This window comes from Petaurus breviceps, unplaced genomic scaffold (genome assembly GCF_028583685.1).
Source record: "Petaurus breviceps papuanus isolate PSGF00001 unplaced genomic scaffold, PetGlider_PUasm1.0 90925, whole genome shotgun sequence".
Lineage (NCBI taxonomy): Eukaryota > Metazoa > Chordata > Mammalia > Diprotodontia > Petauridae > Petaurus > Petaurus breviceps.
The window spans coordinates 28,424,945-28,441,631 of NW_027187380.1; the positions used below are offsets into that span (position 1 = coordinate 28,424,945).

Below are 16,687 nucleotides of genomic sequence, written 5' to 3' on the forward strand. Positions count from 1 at the left end.
GGGTACGTGCAAACGTATTTTTGTGATAGGATTATGTGATAAAAAGGCCTAGAAACCACATAAAGAAACCACTACTCTAGATCCCAAGTAATTTAGTAGATTTTTATTTTTATATAACTTATTCCTCTTGTTTATTCACACATATACAAACATACTTATATACATACAAACACACATACATACTACCCAATTGGGGAAGAAAACTACTTATAATAAAATAGTTGACAATGGAAGATGATATAACAGAAGGAATACTGGATTAGAAATTAGGAGACCAGGGTTTGAATTTTGGCTCTGCCACTCACTACCCTTGAGGCCTTAGAAGAATCAAGCAATCCATAAGTATTTATCAAGTACCTACTATGTTCTAGGATGAGTCATTTATAATGTCTTAGTTTTAGTTTCCATTTCTGCAAAATGAGAAAGCTAGAATAGATCACTTTAAGGTCATTTATAATTCTAATCTGAAATCAAAATGAGCAAGGTTGAGTGTGGGGTATATTAAACAACAATTTTCTATCTCTGTTGTGGCTATAAAAACACTCACAGTAGTTTCTCCCTGTGTATCTCAGTACTACAAATATTTTAAATAACATACTAAAAATAGATTAGGGGCTCTATGCAAAGCCTAAGAAACAGAAATCATATAGTTTCTGGTATCTTTTTGATATATTCTTGAGCCTTATTTAAAAAATGTAACAAACAATTAGTGAGTTACTCTAGATTCTTTAATTTCACTAAAAAATATCATACTTCAAATAGATGAGAGTCTAGCAAGTAAGTTTTCTTTGCTTTTATAATCACTCTAGACAGTTTATATAGATACTTTTTTGAGAAGCCTTATAGTATACCTGATAGTTCCTGTGGGAGAAGGCAGAGGGCTGATCAGGTGAGCCATGTTGTCAGGAATGTTTATTGTTAAGGGAGTGATCTGAGGCTGCACAGGCTTAACTGGGAATTCTGGGGCCTCCTGTTTTTCCCTCTTCTCATTGGACAGTGCTGTGAATGTTATCTTGATGTTTGTGCTAGGAAATCTGAAGGTACATCTGAAAAATAAAAACAAAAAGATAAGCATCTGCTTTCATACTGTATGTAAAAGACTGTGGAAGGAAGGACAACTGAACAAAAACATTTTTAAAGAGTATCTAAAGATGCCATAACCTAAGGAAAAATTAAGAAAAAAGACTTTTTAGTTCATTTCTAAAAAATAAATATACAAAAAAAAGATTCAATATGTCATAATCTATACAAAAGCTACCAATACCAAAGTTATATCATATGACATAGATGTTTTCTGAGTAAAAACAGACATATTTTGTAAACCTTTAAAAAGGAATGAAAATGTGAATTAGGTAATTAATGAGCACTCAAAATTATATGCAACCATCAAATGTGTATGACATTTAAAATAAATGCTGGAAGACATTTAGCTCACTAAGTGCATCTTTTGAGAGGCAGTGTGGCATGATAGATTAGAGCAGCATCAGAGGGTCAAATATCATACTAGCCACTTAGTCCTGAGAAAGTCATTTAACCTCTCATTATTTCAGTCAACTAACTCTCTAAGGGTTAAGTTGACAAACAGGTACAGGTCTGCATGAAGTTGCCTCACCAAGAGGCAAAATAAGGTCCTTACAAAATTAAAACAAAACAAAAAACCCAAACAGCAACAAAAAGTTATCCTACAGTCACACCTATTTCCTACTGTCTTGAAAATGATTACAATCTTCAGTGGATAAAGTGCCTGATTCGGAGTTAGGAAGACCCGAGTTCAAATCCAGCCTCAGACATTAACTAGTCTTGTGACCCTGGGCAAGTCACTTAACTTCTTTCTGTTTCCTCAACTACAATATGGGGATAATAATAGCACCTATTTCCCAGGGTTGTTAAGGAGGATCAAATGAGGTAATATCTGTAATGTGCTCAGTATGGTTTCTGGCATACAGCATCACTTCATTTTATTTCATTCCTTTCCTTCCCTCCTATACTATCTACTTTAACTTCTTTCTTATATTCCTAAATATCTGGAAAATGGGGATAATTAACATTGTTTTCCACATATATTAGTGTGGCATCACATGGAAAATTTTAAGGTTTCTTCCCTTACCATCCAGAATTCATGTAGGATAGCATAAAATTTAATGTTTTTGTTTGTTGGTTTTATTTTTTTGCTAAGGGAAATTTCAACATCCCTTTTCTCCTCATATCCCTTTCCCCTTTTCCCATTCTAACCAAATGAGAGCATTCATTACTGTAAAGTGAAAACATGCATTAGTGAATTTAAAGTCATTTTTGCCACATATCAGACACATCATATTCTTATATCACTTTACCTCTTAACAAATTAAAATATATAAAAATAAAGTTACTGCCTCAAATATCTCAAAAGAAACCCACCAGAGATGCTAAATAGCTAATCAAGTTAATAAAGAATCTCTATAAAAGGGAAATTCTAAATAGGTTAATTTATTAAGAACGAGTTTATACCTTCAGAAAAGGGCTAGTGATAAATATAATATTACTCTTTCCTGTTTGGAAGTTGGTCAAATACTGAGATCACTAAGCCCACACTTGAACTAATGAAACATTATCAATGATACTAAAATGAAACTATAATACAAAATTATACTTTATACAGCTCTAGTTTGATAAAGGAAATAAAGTTACCCCGTTAACAAGCTCAAGAATAAATGCAATATTTTGTGTAATAGAAACAAAAAAGTAGGTACTCTACAATATATAACACTCTTTTCAAAGTAAAAGCAGTACCTACTCTAAAAGAGTTCATACTCTAATGGAGATGAAATTGTAGCCAGATACATTCATGAAGATGAAATTGTAGACAAAGCATGCATGAAGCAGAACAGAGTATAAGAAGATATGGAAAAGCTAGGAAGGGGACAGATTACAACAAACCTTAAATGGCAAATGAAGATTCTATACTTGATTCTAGAGGTAAATGGGAACTTATGAAGTTTACTGAGTGTGAGGGGAGACAAGGTCAGCTTCAGGCTTCAGGAATATCACTATAGAAATGGAGTGGAAAATGGATTTGAGTGGCAAGAGATTTGAGACAGGGAGAATAAGAAGTCTATTGTAATAGTACAAGTGAGAGGTGATAATGATTTGGAATAGGGATTCAAAGGCACAAAGGTGAGAAAGAAGTACATTCCAGGCTTGAGGACAGCCTGTGCAAAGTCAAGGAGATGGGAAATAAAAGGCAGTGAACATAACAAGAGTATATGAAGAGTACAAGGGAATCAGTCTGGGAAGACAGGTTGATGCTAATGTGACTTCATGGTTTAAACGTTTCAAGATACACCAAAGACATCAAAGCCCTAAGAAAGTGGTGCACCTTGCCAAGTCTCTATAATTGGTACACATGTACACATATGTCTGCATGTAGTTTCCATTACCCAGCTAATTCACTCCATATAAGCTTGGACTGAAATTTTCATTCTATAATGATCAAAATTTAGTTTCTGGAATGTCTCAAAGGGAAGATTCAAAGATATTTAAGATTCCACACAACATGACTACTCTAGGCTCATATAAATGTCACTTCAGGTCTCAGTTTATTGAATCATGAATCATAATTGCTTGAGTATGTTACAGTGCTGCCATTACCTTATACTTCAGATATACCTCCCTAAAGTATCTGCCAGTCAGTCACCCTTTATGGATCCTTTTTCTCTAGTCTGTCCATCTAATTCTCACTAATAAGTTTCTCATTTAAAAAAAATCTATTATTCATTTATTTTAAACATTCTTTTCTCTTTAAAATTTCAGCTCCAAATTATCTCTTCCTCCCACTCCTCCCCTACAGAGAAGGCAAGCAAATCAATTATAACACGTGAAATTATGCAAAACATTTCCATGTTAGCCATCTCTTCTCTCACTCTCTCTCTCTCTCTCTCACAGACACACACACACAATAAGAATACAGTGAGGAAGTTATAATTCAATTTGTACTCAGAATACTAGTTTTCTTTCTGTAGGTAGACAGCATTTTTTCATCATGAATTTTGTGGAATTATCTTGAATAATTGTATTGATCAGAGTAATCAAGTCCTTCACAGTTGATCTTATTACAACATTACTATTACTGAGCACAATGATCTCCTGGTTCTTCTCACTTCACTTTGCATCAGTTTATATAGATCTTCCCATGTTTTTCCTGAAATCACCTCCTCATCATTTTATTATAGCAAAATAGTATTCCATTACAACCATGTGCCAAAACTTGTTCAATCATTCCCCAAATGAAAAGCATCCCCTTCAGTTGCCAATTCTTTACCACCACAAAAAGGGGCTGCTATAAATATTTTTGTACATAGAGGTCCTTTTCCTTTTTCTTTGATCTCTTTGGGATACAGAGCCAGTAGTTGTATTGATGAGTCAAAGAGTGTGCAGAGTCGGGATAGCTAGGTGGCACAGTGAATACAGCACTGGCCCTTGAGTCAGGAGGATGTGAATTCAAATCTGACCTCAGACTCTTAACAAGTGTAACCTTGGGCTTAACCCCAACTGTTCTGACTTTCCTCCTCCAAAAAAGAAAAAAAAGTACACAGAGTTTTATAGGTTTATGGGCATAGTTCCAAATTATTCTAAAGAATGACTTGACTAGTTCATAACTCTACAAGCAGTATGTTAGTGTTCCTATTTTCCTTCATCTGCATTTGTCATTTCTAATAGATCTAATGTGGTACCCCAGAGTTGTTTTAATTTGTATTTCACTAATCAATAGTGACTAGAGCATTTTTTTATATGTCTATGCAGACAATTTGATTTCTTCTGAAAGCTGCCTATTCACATCCATTTATCAATTGAAGAATGACTTTCATTTTTATAAATGACTCAGTTCCCTATATATTTGAGAAATGAGACCTTTGTCATAAAAATGTTACAAAATTTTTTTATATTACTTCTAAGGTACCTTTTAGCAAATTGTAGTTTCTCTGATTTTCTCTTTTGTTTAGATCTGTTTTTGCTTTGTCTGAGATCATGATTATTACATGTGCTTTTTTAACTTTAGCAAAAATAATAGATTCCGTTCCAGCCCTTTATTTTAACTCTGTATGTGTTTTTCTTTCAAGTATGACTCTTGTAAACAACACATTGTTGGATTCTGAACCTAATCTATTCTGCTATCCACTTCCATTTTATGGGTGAACTCATCCCATTCACACTTACAGTTATGATTGCTGTGTATTTCCCTCCATCCTATTTTCTTCTTTTTCTTCTTCTCTCTCTTTTTATCCTATCCTTCTTCAAAAACCAGTTTTTGCCTGACTATTTTCTCCCTAAATCTCGCTCCCTTTTTATCATCCTCTACCACATTTCTTATCCCTTCCCCCTCCTATTTCCCTCTTGAGTCAGGTAAATTTCTATATCCAACTAATTATGTACATTTTTCCTCTTTGAACCAATTCCAGTAAGAATGAGCTTCAAGCATTGCCCACAGAGCCCCATTTCCCCCTCCATAGTAAAAGCTTTTCCTTGTATGCTTTTTATGTAAGAAAAACTCCCCCAATTTGTCTCTCCCTTACCCCTTCTCCCAGCGCAACCTTCTTTTACTTTTTTTTTTGGGGGGGTAATAATTTCAACATAATTGACTCTCACTCTGTCTATGTAGACCCTTAATAATGTTCTTAGGATTTATAAGTATCACTTTCCTATATAGAAATATAAATAGTTTAAACATATTAAGTCCTTATGATTTCTCTTTCATATTTACCTTTTTATGCTTCTCTCCAGTCTGGTTTTTGTCAATTTTTTTATTTAGGTTTTCATCAGGTTTTTTCTATTTAGGTTTTCATCAGGAATGCTTTCCTTTACTTCATTAAATATCTATTTCCCCCCTTGACATATTATATTCAGTTTTGCTGGAGAGATTACTCTTGGTTGTAATACTAGCTCCTTTGCCTTCTGGGTTATCATATTCTAAGCCCTCTGCTCCTCTAACACAGAAGCTGCTAAATCTTGTGTGATCCTGACTATGGTTCCAGGGTATTACCACTCATTGCTGACTGCTTACAATATTTTCTCCTTGACATGGGAGTTCTGGTATTTGGCTATAATATTCCTGGGAGTTTTTATTTTGGGATCTCTTTCTCTAGGTGATTAGTGGATTTTTTCAATATCTATTTTACCTTTTAGAGCTAAAATATATTTCCTTTATAATTTCTTAAAATATGATATCTAGGGAGCGGCTACGTGGCACAGTGAATAGAGCACCAGCCCTGGAGTCAAGAGGACCTGAGTTCAAATCCAGCCTCAGACACTTAACACACACAAAAAAACTAGCCATGTGACCTTGGGCAAGTCAATTAATCCCAATTGCCCTTCCAAAAAAAAAAGCAAAAAAAATGTCTAGGCTGTTTTTAAAAAATCATGACTTTCAGGTAGTACAATAATTCTTAAATTATCTCTCCTTGATCTATTTTTCCAGCTTAGTTATTTTTTCAATATTTCAAATTTTCTTTCTTTTAATTATTTAGACTTTGTTTTATTGTTTCTTTATGTCTTATGGAGTCATTAGTTTCCACTTGCCCAATTCTAATTTTTAAAGAATTATTTTTTTTTCAGTGAGCTTTCCTACCTCTTTTCCATTTTGCCAAATCTACTTTTTTTAGGTCTGAAAAAATCTTTTATTTTTTTAAAAACATTTTTATTAAAATTTTTGAGTTCCAAATTCTATCCTTCCCTACCTCTCTCCCCTCCCCCCGCCAAGATGGCAAACAATCAGATACAAGTTATACATTTGCAATTATGTAAAACATTTCTATATTGGTCATTTTGTACAAGAAGACTCAAAAGAAAAAGAAAGTGAAAAATAGCATGTTTCAGTCTGTAATCAGTCAATTTTTTCTCTGGAAGTAGTATGCTTCATCATTAGTCCTTTGGGATTGTCTTGGATCATTGTATTGCTGAAAATAGCTAAATTATTCACACTCATCAAATATTGCTGTTACTTTATACAATGTTCTGCTGGTTCTGTTCACTTCATTATGCATTATTTCATGTTAGTCTTTTCAAGGTTTTTCTGAAATCATCCCACTTGTCATATCTTCTAGCACAATAATATTCTATCACAATCATATACCACAGCTTGTTTAGCCATTTCCCAATTGATTGGCATCCCTTTGATGTCCAATTCTTAGCCACCACAAAAAGAGCTGCTATAAATATTGTACAAAATGTCCTTTCTTCTTTTTATGGATGTCTCTGGGACATAGACCTAGCAGTGAGTGATATTGCTGTATCAAAGGGTATGCACAGTTTTATGGCCCCTTGGGCACAGTTCCAAATTGCTCTTCAGAATCACTGGATCAGTTCACAACTCCACCAAGAGTGCATTAAAGTCCCAGTTTTCCCAAATCCCCACCAACATCTAACATTTTCCTTTTCTGTCATATTAGCCACTTAATTTTTTTTTTTAAAGCAATCGGGGTTAAGTAACTTGCTCAAGGTTACACGGACAGTTATTTCTGGGTGTGGTACTGAGTATCTGAGCCCGGATTTGATCCAGGTCATCCCAACACTGGAGCCTGTGCTCTTACTCGCTGAGCCACCTGGCCGCCCCTAAGCAACTGGGGTTAAGTAACTTGCTCAAGGTTACACGGCCAGGTGTTTCTGGGTGGGTGCTAAGTGTCTGAGCCCGGGATTCGAACTCCAGGTCTTCTCAACAATGGAGCCGGTGCTCTTACTCGCTGTGCTACCTGGCCGCCCCAAGCCACTTAATTTTTAAAGAGTTCCTTTCTTCAGTGAATTTTTGTGTCTCTTTTACCACTAGGCCAATTCTATTTTTTTTTAAGCAATCGGGGTTAAGTAACTTGCTCAAGGTTACATGGCCAGTTATTTCTGGGTGTGGTGCTAAGTATCTGAGCCTGGATTCCAATTCTTTTTTTTTTAAGATGTTACTTTCTTCACTATTTTTTGGTGCCTCCTCTGCCAAGGTGTTGAATCTTTTCATAATTTTCTTGCATCTCTCATTTCTTTTCTCAATTTTTCCTCTATGCCACTCTTGTTTCTTTAACTCTTCTTCCAAGAATTCTTGTTGAGCTTTTGTCCAATTTGCATTTTTCTTCGAGGTTGTGGATGTAGCGGTTTTCACATTGTTGTCTTCTGAGTTTGTCTTGAGTTTCCCTGTCACCATAGTAACTTTTTATGGTCACGTTCTTTTGTTATTCACTCATTTTCCCAGCCAATTTCTTGACTTTGAATTTCATGTTAAAGTTGGGCTCTCTTTACCTAGGAGTGGGAAGGCACTGTCCCAGGTTTTAGGTTTTTTTATGCTGCTGTTTTCAGAGCTAGTTCTGGAAGGTCTGCAAGTTTTTGGTGCTTCCAGAATGTTACAATCTGAGGAGATGGGTGGTCACTGTTCTCTTGGTCTGTGAAGGGCTTCTGCTCTCCTGTAGCAACAAGCAGTAGCTCTCTTCTCCATCTTGGAACTGTGACCAAAGCCCCTACTCCCTTGTGGCCAACCACAAGTACTCCTCTCGACCTTGGAATTGTGACATAGAACTGCCTATGGGCAACAGAGTTGCCAATCAGTGCCAGCTGCCCCAGTGCCAGGAAAGGACCACCATAATCTGACTAGCTGTTCAATCCCCTTACCATCTCTGGGCTGAAAGCTCCCAAAGCTGCCACCACCACACTGTGTTGCCACAACTACATGCCCCAAACAGCCCTCCACCTCAGTGTCACAGACCTCTCCTTCTAACCTTTTAAGTTTTCTTAGGCTGGAAAAACATCCCACCCCTGACATTTTGTTGGTCATTACAAAATTTGATATGAGGCATTATTTTGAAGTTATTTGAAGGAGAATGTTGGGAAAGTTGTGATAGTAATGGCAATTAAAGATTCCCCTGTATTGGCTTGGTTTTCAAATTGATTGTGTTAAAACCCAGAGTTTGTTAATCCCACCTGTGGGATGGGCTTGTTGATGTGAAAAGAAAGTCCTGAACTGGGAGGAGCTGGTGATGTAGATTTGGAGAGACACTAGAGAGAGGCAGAAGACCTTTTTTTTTTTTTGGAAGCAGCACCTCGTGGAGAGAGAGAGACTAAGAGAATTGCTGGTGGCCACTTTGAATTGCCCTGGACTTTTGAGACCTGCCCCCTGAGCTGCCAAGGACTGAGGAGACATGGCTGTTTTGCTGGTACTTTGTCTGTCTGTTTTGATGTTCTTTTGCCAGATTTGTCCACTGGTGAAAGACAGTCCTTTTGTTGAACAAGTCCTGGAACCTGGCTGTTCACTAAGAAGCCCTGAGACTGTCCTGCAGACAGAGAGTGAATACTGTCCACTGGTGAAGGACAGTGCTGTTGTTGCAGGGGTCTGGAGACTGTCCTGCAGACAGAATGAATACTGTCCACTGGTGAAGGACAGTGCTGTTGTTGCAGGGGTCTGGGAGCCTTTCTGTTGGTTCAGAAGCCCTGAGGAAGGATTTTCTTGTTGTATGTTTACAGAAATCCTGGGAGAGGGCTTTGCTAATGTGTTCAGGGGTTCTGGGACTGTTCTACAGACAGAGGATAAATTCATGAAGGGACTGGCAATGTATCTTATGGCCTTGCTAAGCCTTGTCTCCCCAGGAACTAAGATTGCTGAGAACTTGCCTCCTGTCAAGATGAAGAAAAGACCTCCATTTGGGTATTAAGTGCTGTGTTTAAACTTGATGTAACTCTGGGGTAGATTCAATTGTGATCCAGGGGTGGGGAACTTTTGACCTTATGTTTGGAAACTAATCTCCATTAGAGAAGAGGGGCTTTGTGGTGGACTTAATTAAGGTATAGCCTAGGGGTGGAGAAGTATTTATAACAGAGACTTCATAATTGATTGAATGATTGGAAGGTCCTGGGGTGGGGTAGTACTTGGAGATTATTTAATCACACTTAGTAAATGCTGTATTTGGAATGATGTCATGTTTTGATCTTCTCTGTTCTGGGTTTGTTACTGAATAAAATGGAGAGCACCTATGCTGGTATTCTGAACCTTGGGAAGTTGCCTTTCTTTTGGCATTACATTACAAAAGTTCAGCTGGGTTACTGCCTGCACTTGACCATCGTGCCTTCATCCTCCCACTAATAGTTTCAGATGTCAGTTCATAGTTCAAAAAGTGAAGAGTTTTCTCATGCAGCTCCAACCCCCATACAACTTCCTTCTGCCTTCTTCTATCTTCCTCCCTGTAATAGTAATGAAATTTAAAGATCCCCCTGTATTGGCTTGGTTTTTGGTTTGATTGTGTTAAAACCCAGAACTTGTCAATCCCACTTGTGGGATGGACTTGTTGACATCAAAAAAGAGAGGGCTGAACTGGGAGGAGCTGGTGATGTAAATTTAGAGAGACACAAGGAAAGAGAGAGGCAGAACTTTTTGGAAGCAACATCTTAGAGACAGAGAGAGTTGGAGAGGATTGCTGAGGGCCACTTTGAATTGCCCAGGACTTTTGAGAGCTGCCAAGGACTGAGGAGACATGGCTGTTATGCTGGTACTTTGTCTGTTTTGATATTGTTTTGCCAGATCTGTCCACTGGTGAAGGACAGTGCTGTTGTTGCAGAGGTCCTAGAACCTTGCTGTTGGTTCAGAAGCCCTGAAGAAGGATTTTCTTGTTGTATGTTTACAGAAATCCTGGAAGAGGGTTTTGCTAATGTTTTCAGGGGTCCTAGGACTGTTCTGCAGACAGAGGATGAATTAATGAAGAGATTGGCAATGTATCTTGTGGCCTGGCTAAGCTTTGTCTCCCCAGGAACAAAGATTGCTGAGAACTTGCCTCTGGTCAAGATGAAGAAAAGACCTCTCTTTGGGTATTAAATGCTGTGCTTAAGCTTGTTGTAACTCTGGGGTAGATTCAATTGTGATCCAGGGGTGGGGAACTTTTGACCTTTATGTGCTCTGTGATTGAACAAATGAATGTACTTTACTTATGATTGGAAACTAATCTCCATTTGAGAAGAGGGGCTTTAGTGATGGACTAAATGAATGTACAACCTAGGGGTGGAGTAGTACTTGATTAAATCAGGTAGTACTTGGAGATTATTGAATCACACTTAGTAAATGCTGTATTTTGAATGATGTCATATTTTGATCTTCTCTGTTCTTAATTTTTCACTGAATAAAATGGAGAGCACCTGTGCTGGTATTTTGAACCTTGGGAAGTTGCCTTTGCTTGGCATTGCACTCCCTTCTGTGGTTTCCTTGATGAAGCTTCCTCCCCTGTAATGGCATGCACAAGCAGTTTTCCAGAGCCTGTGTATGTAAACACACATGCACACACACACACACACACACACACACACACGAGATTAGTTATAGTGACAGGGACTGAACTTATAATAGTTTAAGGATCTCAAATATGAGGAAACTAGTTGACACTTTCTCCCTAGATCATCGAAAGGTTAATCAATTCACTAAGAGTAACTTGGACAGTCTCAGAGAAGGGGCCTGAACCCAGGTCTCTGTGACTTCAAAGCCAGTTCTCTACTCACTATGCCATGCTGTGGTGTGTGTGTGTGTGTGTGTGTGTGTTATTATTCCCCAAAAGGTAAATGGCAAAAGGAGAACAGTTCTCATAAACAACTGGAAGTACTAACAACCATTGTTCCTAATAACCCGGATCGCAATGATTCTCTCACTCTAACCACTTACTTAGTTCCTCAACCTATTTATTTCCCATGACCTATTCCTGTGCCTTACTTCAAACACTAACAAAGATTATACCTTTGATCTTATCATCATCCATAAATGTGCCATCTCCATATTCAGGAATTCCCAAATTCTCTCATCTTAACATAATCTATTGTCTTTTCACTTTGCCCTCTGTTTTCCTTTATAAACCTCTATTCTTCATCCCCACTATGACCTCAAATATTTTGATCCCTCAATGCTCTCCCAAAATGTCATCTCCCTTGCACTAGCCACTCTCTCCTCTTTTCTCCTCTTTCTCTCTTGGTAAACAAATTCAACCCTGTACTATCCTCCTCTTGAATCCTTAGTTTCCTTATTTTTTGGCCAAATGCACTCTGCCAAGCTTTAGCTTTAGATAACTTTGCCATCTGATCTGCAGCCTTACACATGTGCAGCTAAACAAAGGTAGAAAAAAAATTCTGCAACTGTTCAGACAAGGCCTATTACAAATCTGTCAAACAATTTCACTGCTGCTACACAATCCCTCTATATCTGCCTTATCAACTCACTATACCACTCTCCACAGAGGCTCTTCCAAGCCTTTTTATCTCTTCTCAAACTTCCCACAGCTCTCCTTTCCCCACTCAGGTGGTAAACATCTTATATTTTACAGAAAATATTCAGGCCATTTGCAGTGAGAGCCCCCTTTTTATATCACTTGTATGTCTTCTGCCACTATCTCTGCCTTTGGCCCTGTCCCTTATAATGAGGTGGCCATGCTCCTTATGAGAGACAATCCCTCTCTCTACCTGCTCAAGCAATCCTATTCCATCATGTCTCCTTAAACAGATTGCCCCTATGTCATTTCTACTCAATCACTTATTTTTAGTCTTTCCCTGCCTACTGGTTTATTTCCTGTTATCCACAAACATGCTCAGGTCTTCCCCATCCTGAAAAAAAAAAACCCCACTTGATCCTTCTATTTTTACCTCCCTTCTGCCCCTTTGGGGGGCAGAAACTTAAAAATGTTGTTTATAATAGATGTCTCCACTTTCTCTCCCCTCACTCTCTTAAAATCCAAAATCTTAAAATCTCTTAAAATCCAGCTCCCGACCTCATCATTCCACCGAAAAAATTCTCTCCAAAGTTACCAATGATCTCTTAGCTGCCAAATCTAATGCCCATTTCTCAGACCTCTTTCTCCACAATCTCTCTGTAGCCTTTGACACTGCTGATCACTCTTTCCTCCCTGATATTCTCTTCTCTCTAGGTTTTAGGGACAACACTCTCTCCTAGTTCTTATCCTACTTATAAGACCACTCATTCTTAGTCTCCTTTGTTGAATCTTTATCCAGATCACACCTCTATCTAGAGTTGTCACATTGGTTCAGTCCTGAGCCCTCTTCTATTCTCTCTACTACTTCATTAGGTGACCTCATCAGCTTCTGTGGATTTAATTACTATCTTAATGCTGACAATTCCCAAATTTGCCTGGTGTGCCCCAATCTCTCTACTGACCTCAAATTTCCAACTGCCTTTTTAGACATCTGAAACTATACATCCAGCAGACATCTTAAATTCTACATGTAGAAATTTAAACTCATCATTTTCTCTCTAAACACTCCTTCCCTATTATTGCAGGAGGCAATACCATTTTCCCAGTCCCTCAGGCTCACAGCTAGGTATCATCCATTATTCCTCAATATTTCAACCTCCCTTCCCCCACATACAATCTATTACCAAGGCCTACTGATTTCACTTTTACAATTATCTGTCAAATATACTCCATTGTCTCCTCTGACACTGCCACCACTTTTGTGCAGGCCTCCATCACCACACCCCTGGAATACGATAATAGCTTGCTAGTGAGTCTGCCTACCTCAAGTCTCTCCCCACTTCAATCCATTCTCTATTCAGTTACCAAAGCGATTTTCCTAAAATGCAAGTCCAACCATGCCACCCTCCTCCCCCAATAAACTGCAGTGACTCCCAAATATCTCCAAGATCAAATACAAAATGCTGCTTGGCATTAAAAGCCCCTTTAACCTTTCTAGTCTTCTTACAACTTACTCTTTACCACATCCTCTTCAATCCAGTGATAGTGGCTTCCTTGCTGCTCCATGAATAAGACACACCATTTCTTGGCCCCCTGTGGGTGGACCCAATTTCTGGAATGTTCTCCTTCTTCATCTCTGCCTATTGTCTTCCCTGGCTTCCTTTAAATCCCAGCCATCTTTTTCAGGAAGCCTTTCCCAACCCCTCTTAATTCTAGTGCTCTCCCTCTTTTAATTATTTCTTATTTGTATTGCATATAGCTTGTTTGTCCATGGGCAACTAGAAGGTGCAGTGGATGGAGTGCAGGGCCTGGAGTCAGTAAGACTCATTGTCCTGAATTCAGATCCAGCCTCAGACACTTACTAGCTATGTGAGTCACTTAACCCTGTTTGTCTCATCTGTAACATGAGCTGGAGAATGAAATTGCAACCCACTTCAGTATCCCTTGCCAAGAATATCCCAAATTGGGTCACAAAGAATCAGATACAACTGAAAAAATAAATGAGTGATGAGAATTTGTTTTTACATATTTATTTGTCTTGTGTCTCTCCTAAAACAATATAAACGGAGGGCAGGAACTGTCTTTGTCCTCTTTTTTTATACCCAATGCCCAGCACTTTAGTAAATGCTTAATAAATGTTGATTGATTGATTAACAAGAGAAATTCAGATTAGAACAACACTGGGTTTCACCAAACAACCAAGGAATTGGGAAAGATGACAAAAGACAGAGCCTGAATAGGGGAGTGTGAAAAGACCATGCCATAAATGTACTGATGGTGGAACAGTGAACTGATCTATCCATTAAGGAAAGTAATTTGCCTTTTTTTCAAAGAAAGTGACTAAAATGCCCATACATTTTGATCCAAGAAATTCCACTGCTAGGTACATATTCCAGGAATGTCTATAATAAAAAGTAAATTACCACCTACACTAAAATCTTTATAGCAACTTATTTTGTAATAGCTAAGAGCCAGAAACAAATCAGATGTTCCCCAGGGTAATGGTTAAAGAAATTGTGGTACATGAATAATGGAATGTTATTGAATTAAAACAGAAAGCCATGAGAAGATTCGTAAGAACTGATGTAAAGTGAGCAGAACCAATAAAATAATATACAAAATGACTACAGCAATGGAAAGAATGACAACAAAAATGAATCATAATTAAGCCTGCAATTATAATGACCAAGCTTGTCCCCTAAAGGAGATAAAAGACATGTCTCCCCATCTTTGGAGGAGGGGGAACATGCATGTGGAACACTGTATACGATGTCAGACTTTTTGATACGATGACTAGTTTTGCTGAACTGCTTTTTTCTCCCTTTCTTGTTTACTCTTTGTTATAAAAGAATGGTTCCCTGGAAGGGGGAAGGAATATATAGAGAAATATGTGACAGAAAAGCAAAAGATATTAACAAACATTAGAACCAGAGGGAAGCCTGAACACAGAAAGAATCCATCTGTTACTTCCTGAAAAAAAATCTCCAAATGAAAACTCCAATTAATGTCAAATCCAGAATCCAGAGCTTCTTGGGAAAGAGCCCATATTGTAAGAATCCAAAGAAAAATTCAAGTCCTAAGGAGCACTCATCAATTATCATATAAGACCTGGAAGCTACCAGTATAAAAGAGAAAAATGTGGAAAAGTGACAGAAAGATGGTTTGAGTTTACCTGGTGTTTCCTAGTAAGTATTTTGAAGTAGGGGTGCAAAGATAATATCTACAATGTGTAGGGCTTGTGGGAAACATGGGAGGAATTTTATTTCCACATAATTAAAGGTGTTCCTGTCTTTGATAGCAGAATGTAGGTCAGAGGTGACTGGTTCTAATCAGAGCCGCCAGGCTTCAGGTAGGGGGTTAGAAGCTTGTATGCATGCTTGAGAGGTGGTTGAGGGAAGCATGACATGGGCAGTTTGGGAGGTTGCACCTAGCCAATGGAGAACAAGGTGGAAAATTCTAATGGAAGCAGTATAAAAGAGCTCACATTTGTGTGGGATACAGGGACTCCAAAATCCCCTACCCCCCCAAAATTAAAAGTCGGGGGTGTTTTGAGGAAAGAACAGGAAGTTTTATTCAACTCTTGCCAGAAGAGGGCATCCCTTCCACCAGCATGAAGCAGCAGAATGAGGCATGTTACATAAGATGGAACAAGAATTTATACCCTAATGCAGTAAAGCCCCCTCCCACCACTATTCCTCCTCCCATTGGCTGGGAGGTGGGCTTATGATCTGAGCGCTAAATCTCCTCCAGTGATAAGGAACAAGGAAATAGTACCAAATGTACCTATCCTAATTTGGCAAAGGCCAAAGTGACAGAGGGGGAAGGGCTATAAGAGATTCCTAAAATTCCTGTAGGGCTTAAGGTCTATGGATAGTAAGGGAAGGGGGGGAAGGGTACTAGGTTGCATAATTTCCTAGGAAACTCAGGACTCAGGTCTGTTGGGTCTTATAAAAGTCTGTCTCTGGTTTCAAGATAATTTCTCTCCCTTCTCATTCTGAGGAGTCTTCACAGAGGGTGCAGAGAGAGAGAGTGTACCCCACTCACATTTGTGGCATACTCCATTAAGGTAGCTACCCATTTATTCAGAAGGAAAAAATGTTAAATAAATGTAATGAAAACCTTCCTGGCTTTCCAACAAATATTATTTATTCCTAGAATAAGGATATTTTTCACAATTGGGGGCTTGTCTTTGGGATTTATATAGCATCAGAAAAAAAGGAAGTTCCCTGTGGACAATGGGAGGTACCCCAACTAGTTTTCAGTGGGCTCAAGTTCACAAATTAGAACTTCCCTTTTTCTGACTGCTAAATTCCCAGGACTATTTTTAGGAATGAAATAAAAGCAGGAATGTCAATAAAGAGATTGTGTGAGAAACTGAATGGCTGGAGGCAGCACAAGTCAGGGTCCTGAGCAAAACAGGAACATTCAAGATCTAAGTACTGGTTTGTCAAGTCTTGGATTCTAGATTGAAGGTTTGCCTAGAAATGGTAAGGAGCTCTTAAATTTGG

General features: G+C 38.2%; 1 protein-coding gene across 1 annotated transcript in view; it reads right to left on the reverse strand.

Annotated features, from left to right (window-relative positions):
• FOXK2 (forkhead box K2) overlaps window positions 1-16,687 on the reverse strand; it is a 153,199-nt gene that overhangs the window by 33,207 nt on the left and 103,305 nt on the right. The window contains exon 2 of the mRNA XM_069076645.1: window positions 852-1,046. Within this exon, the coding sequence (XP_068932746.1) occupies window positions 852-1,046 (195 nt within the window). The remainder of the gene's footprint in view (window positions 1-851; window positions 1,047-16,687) is intronic.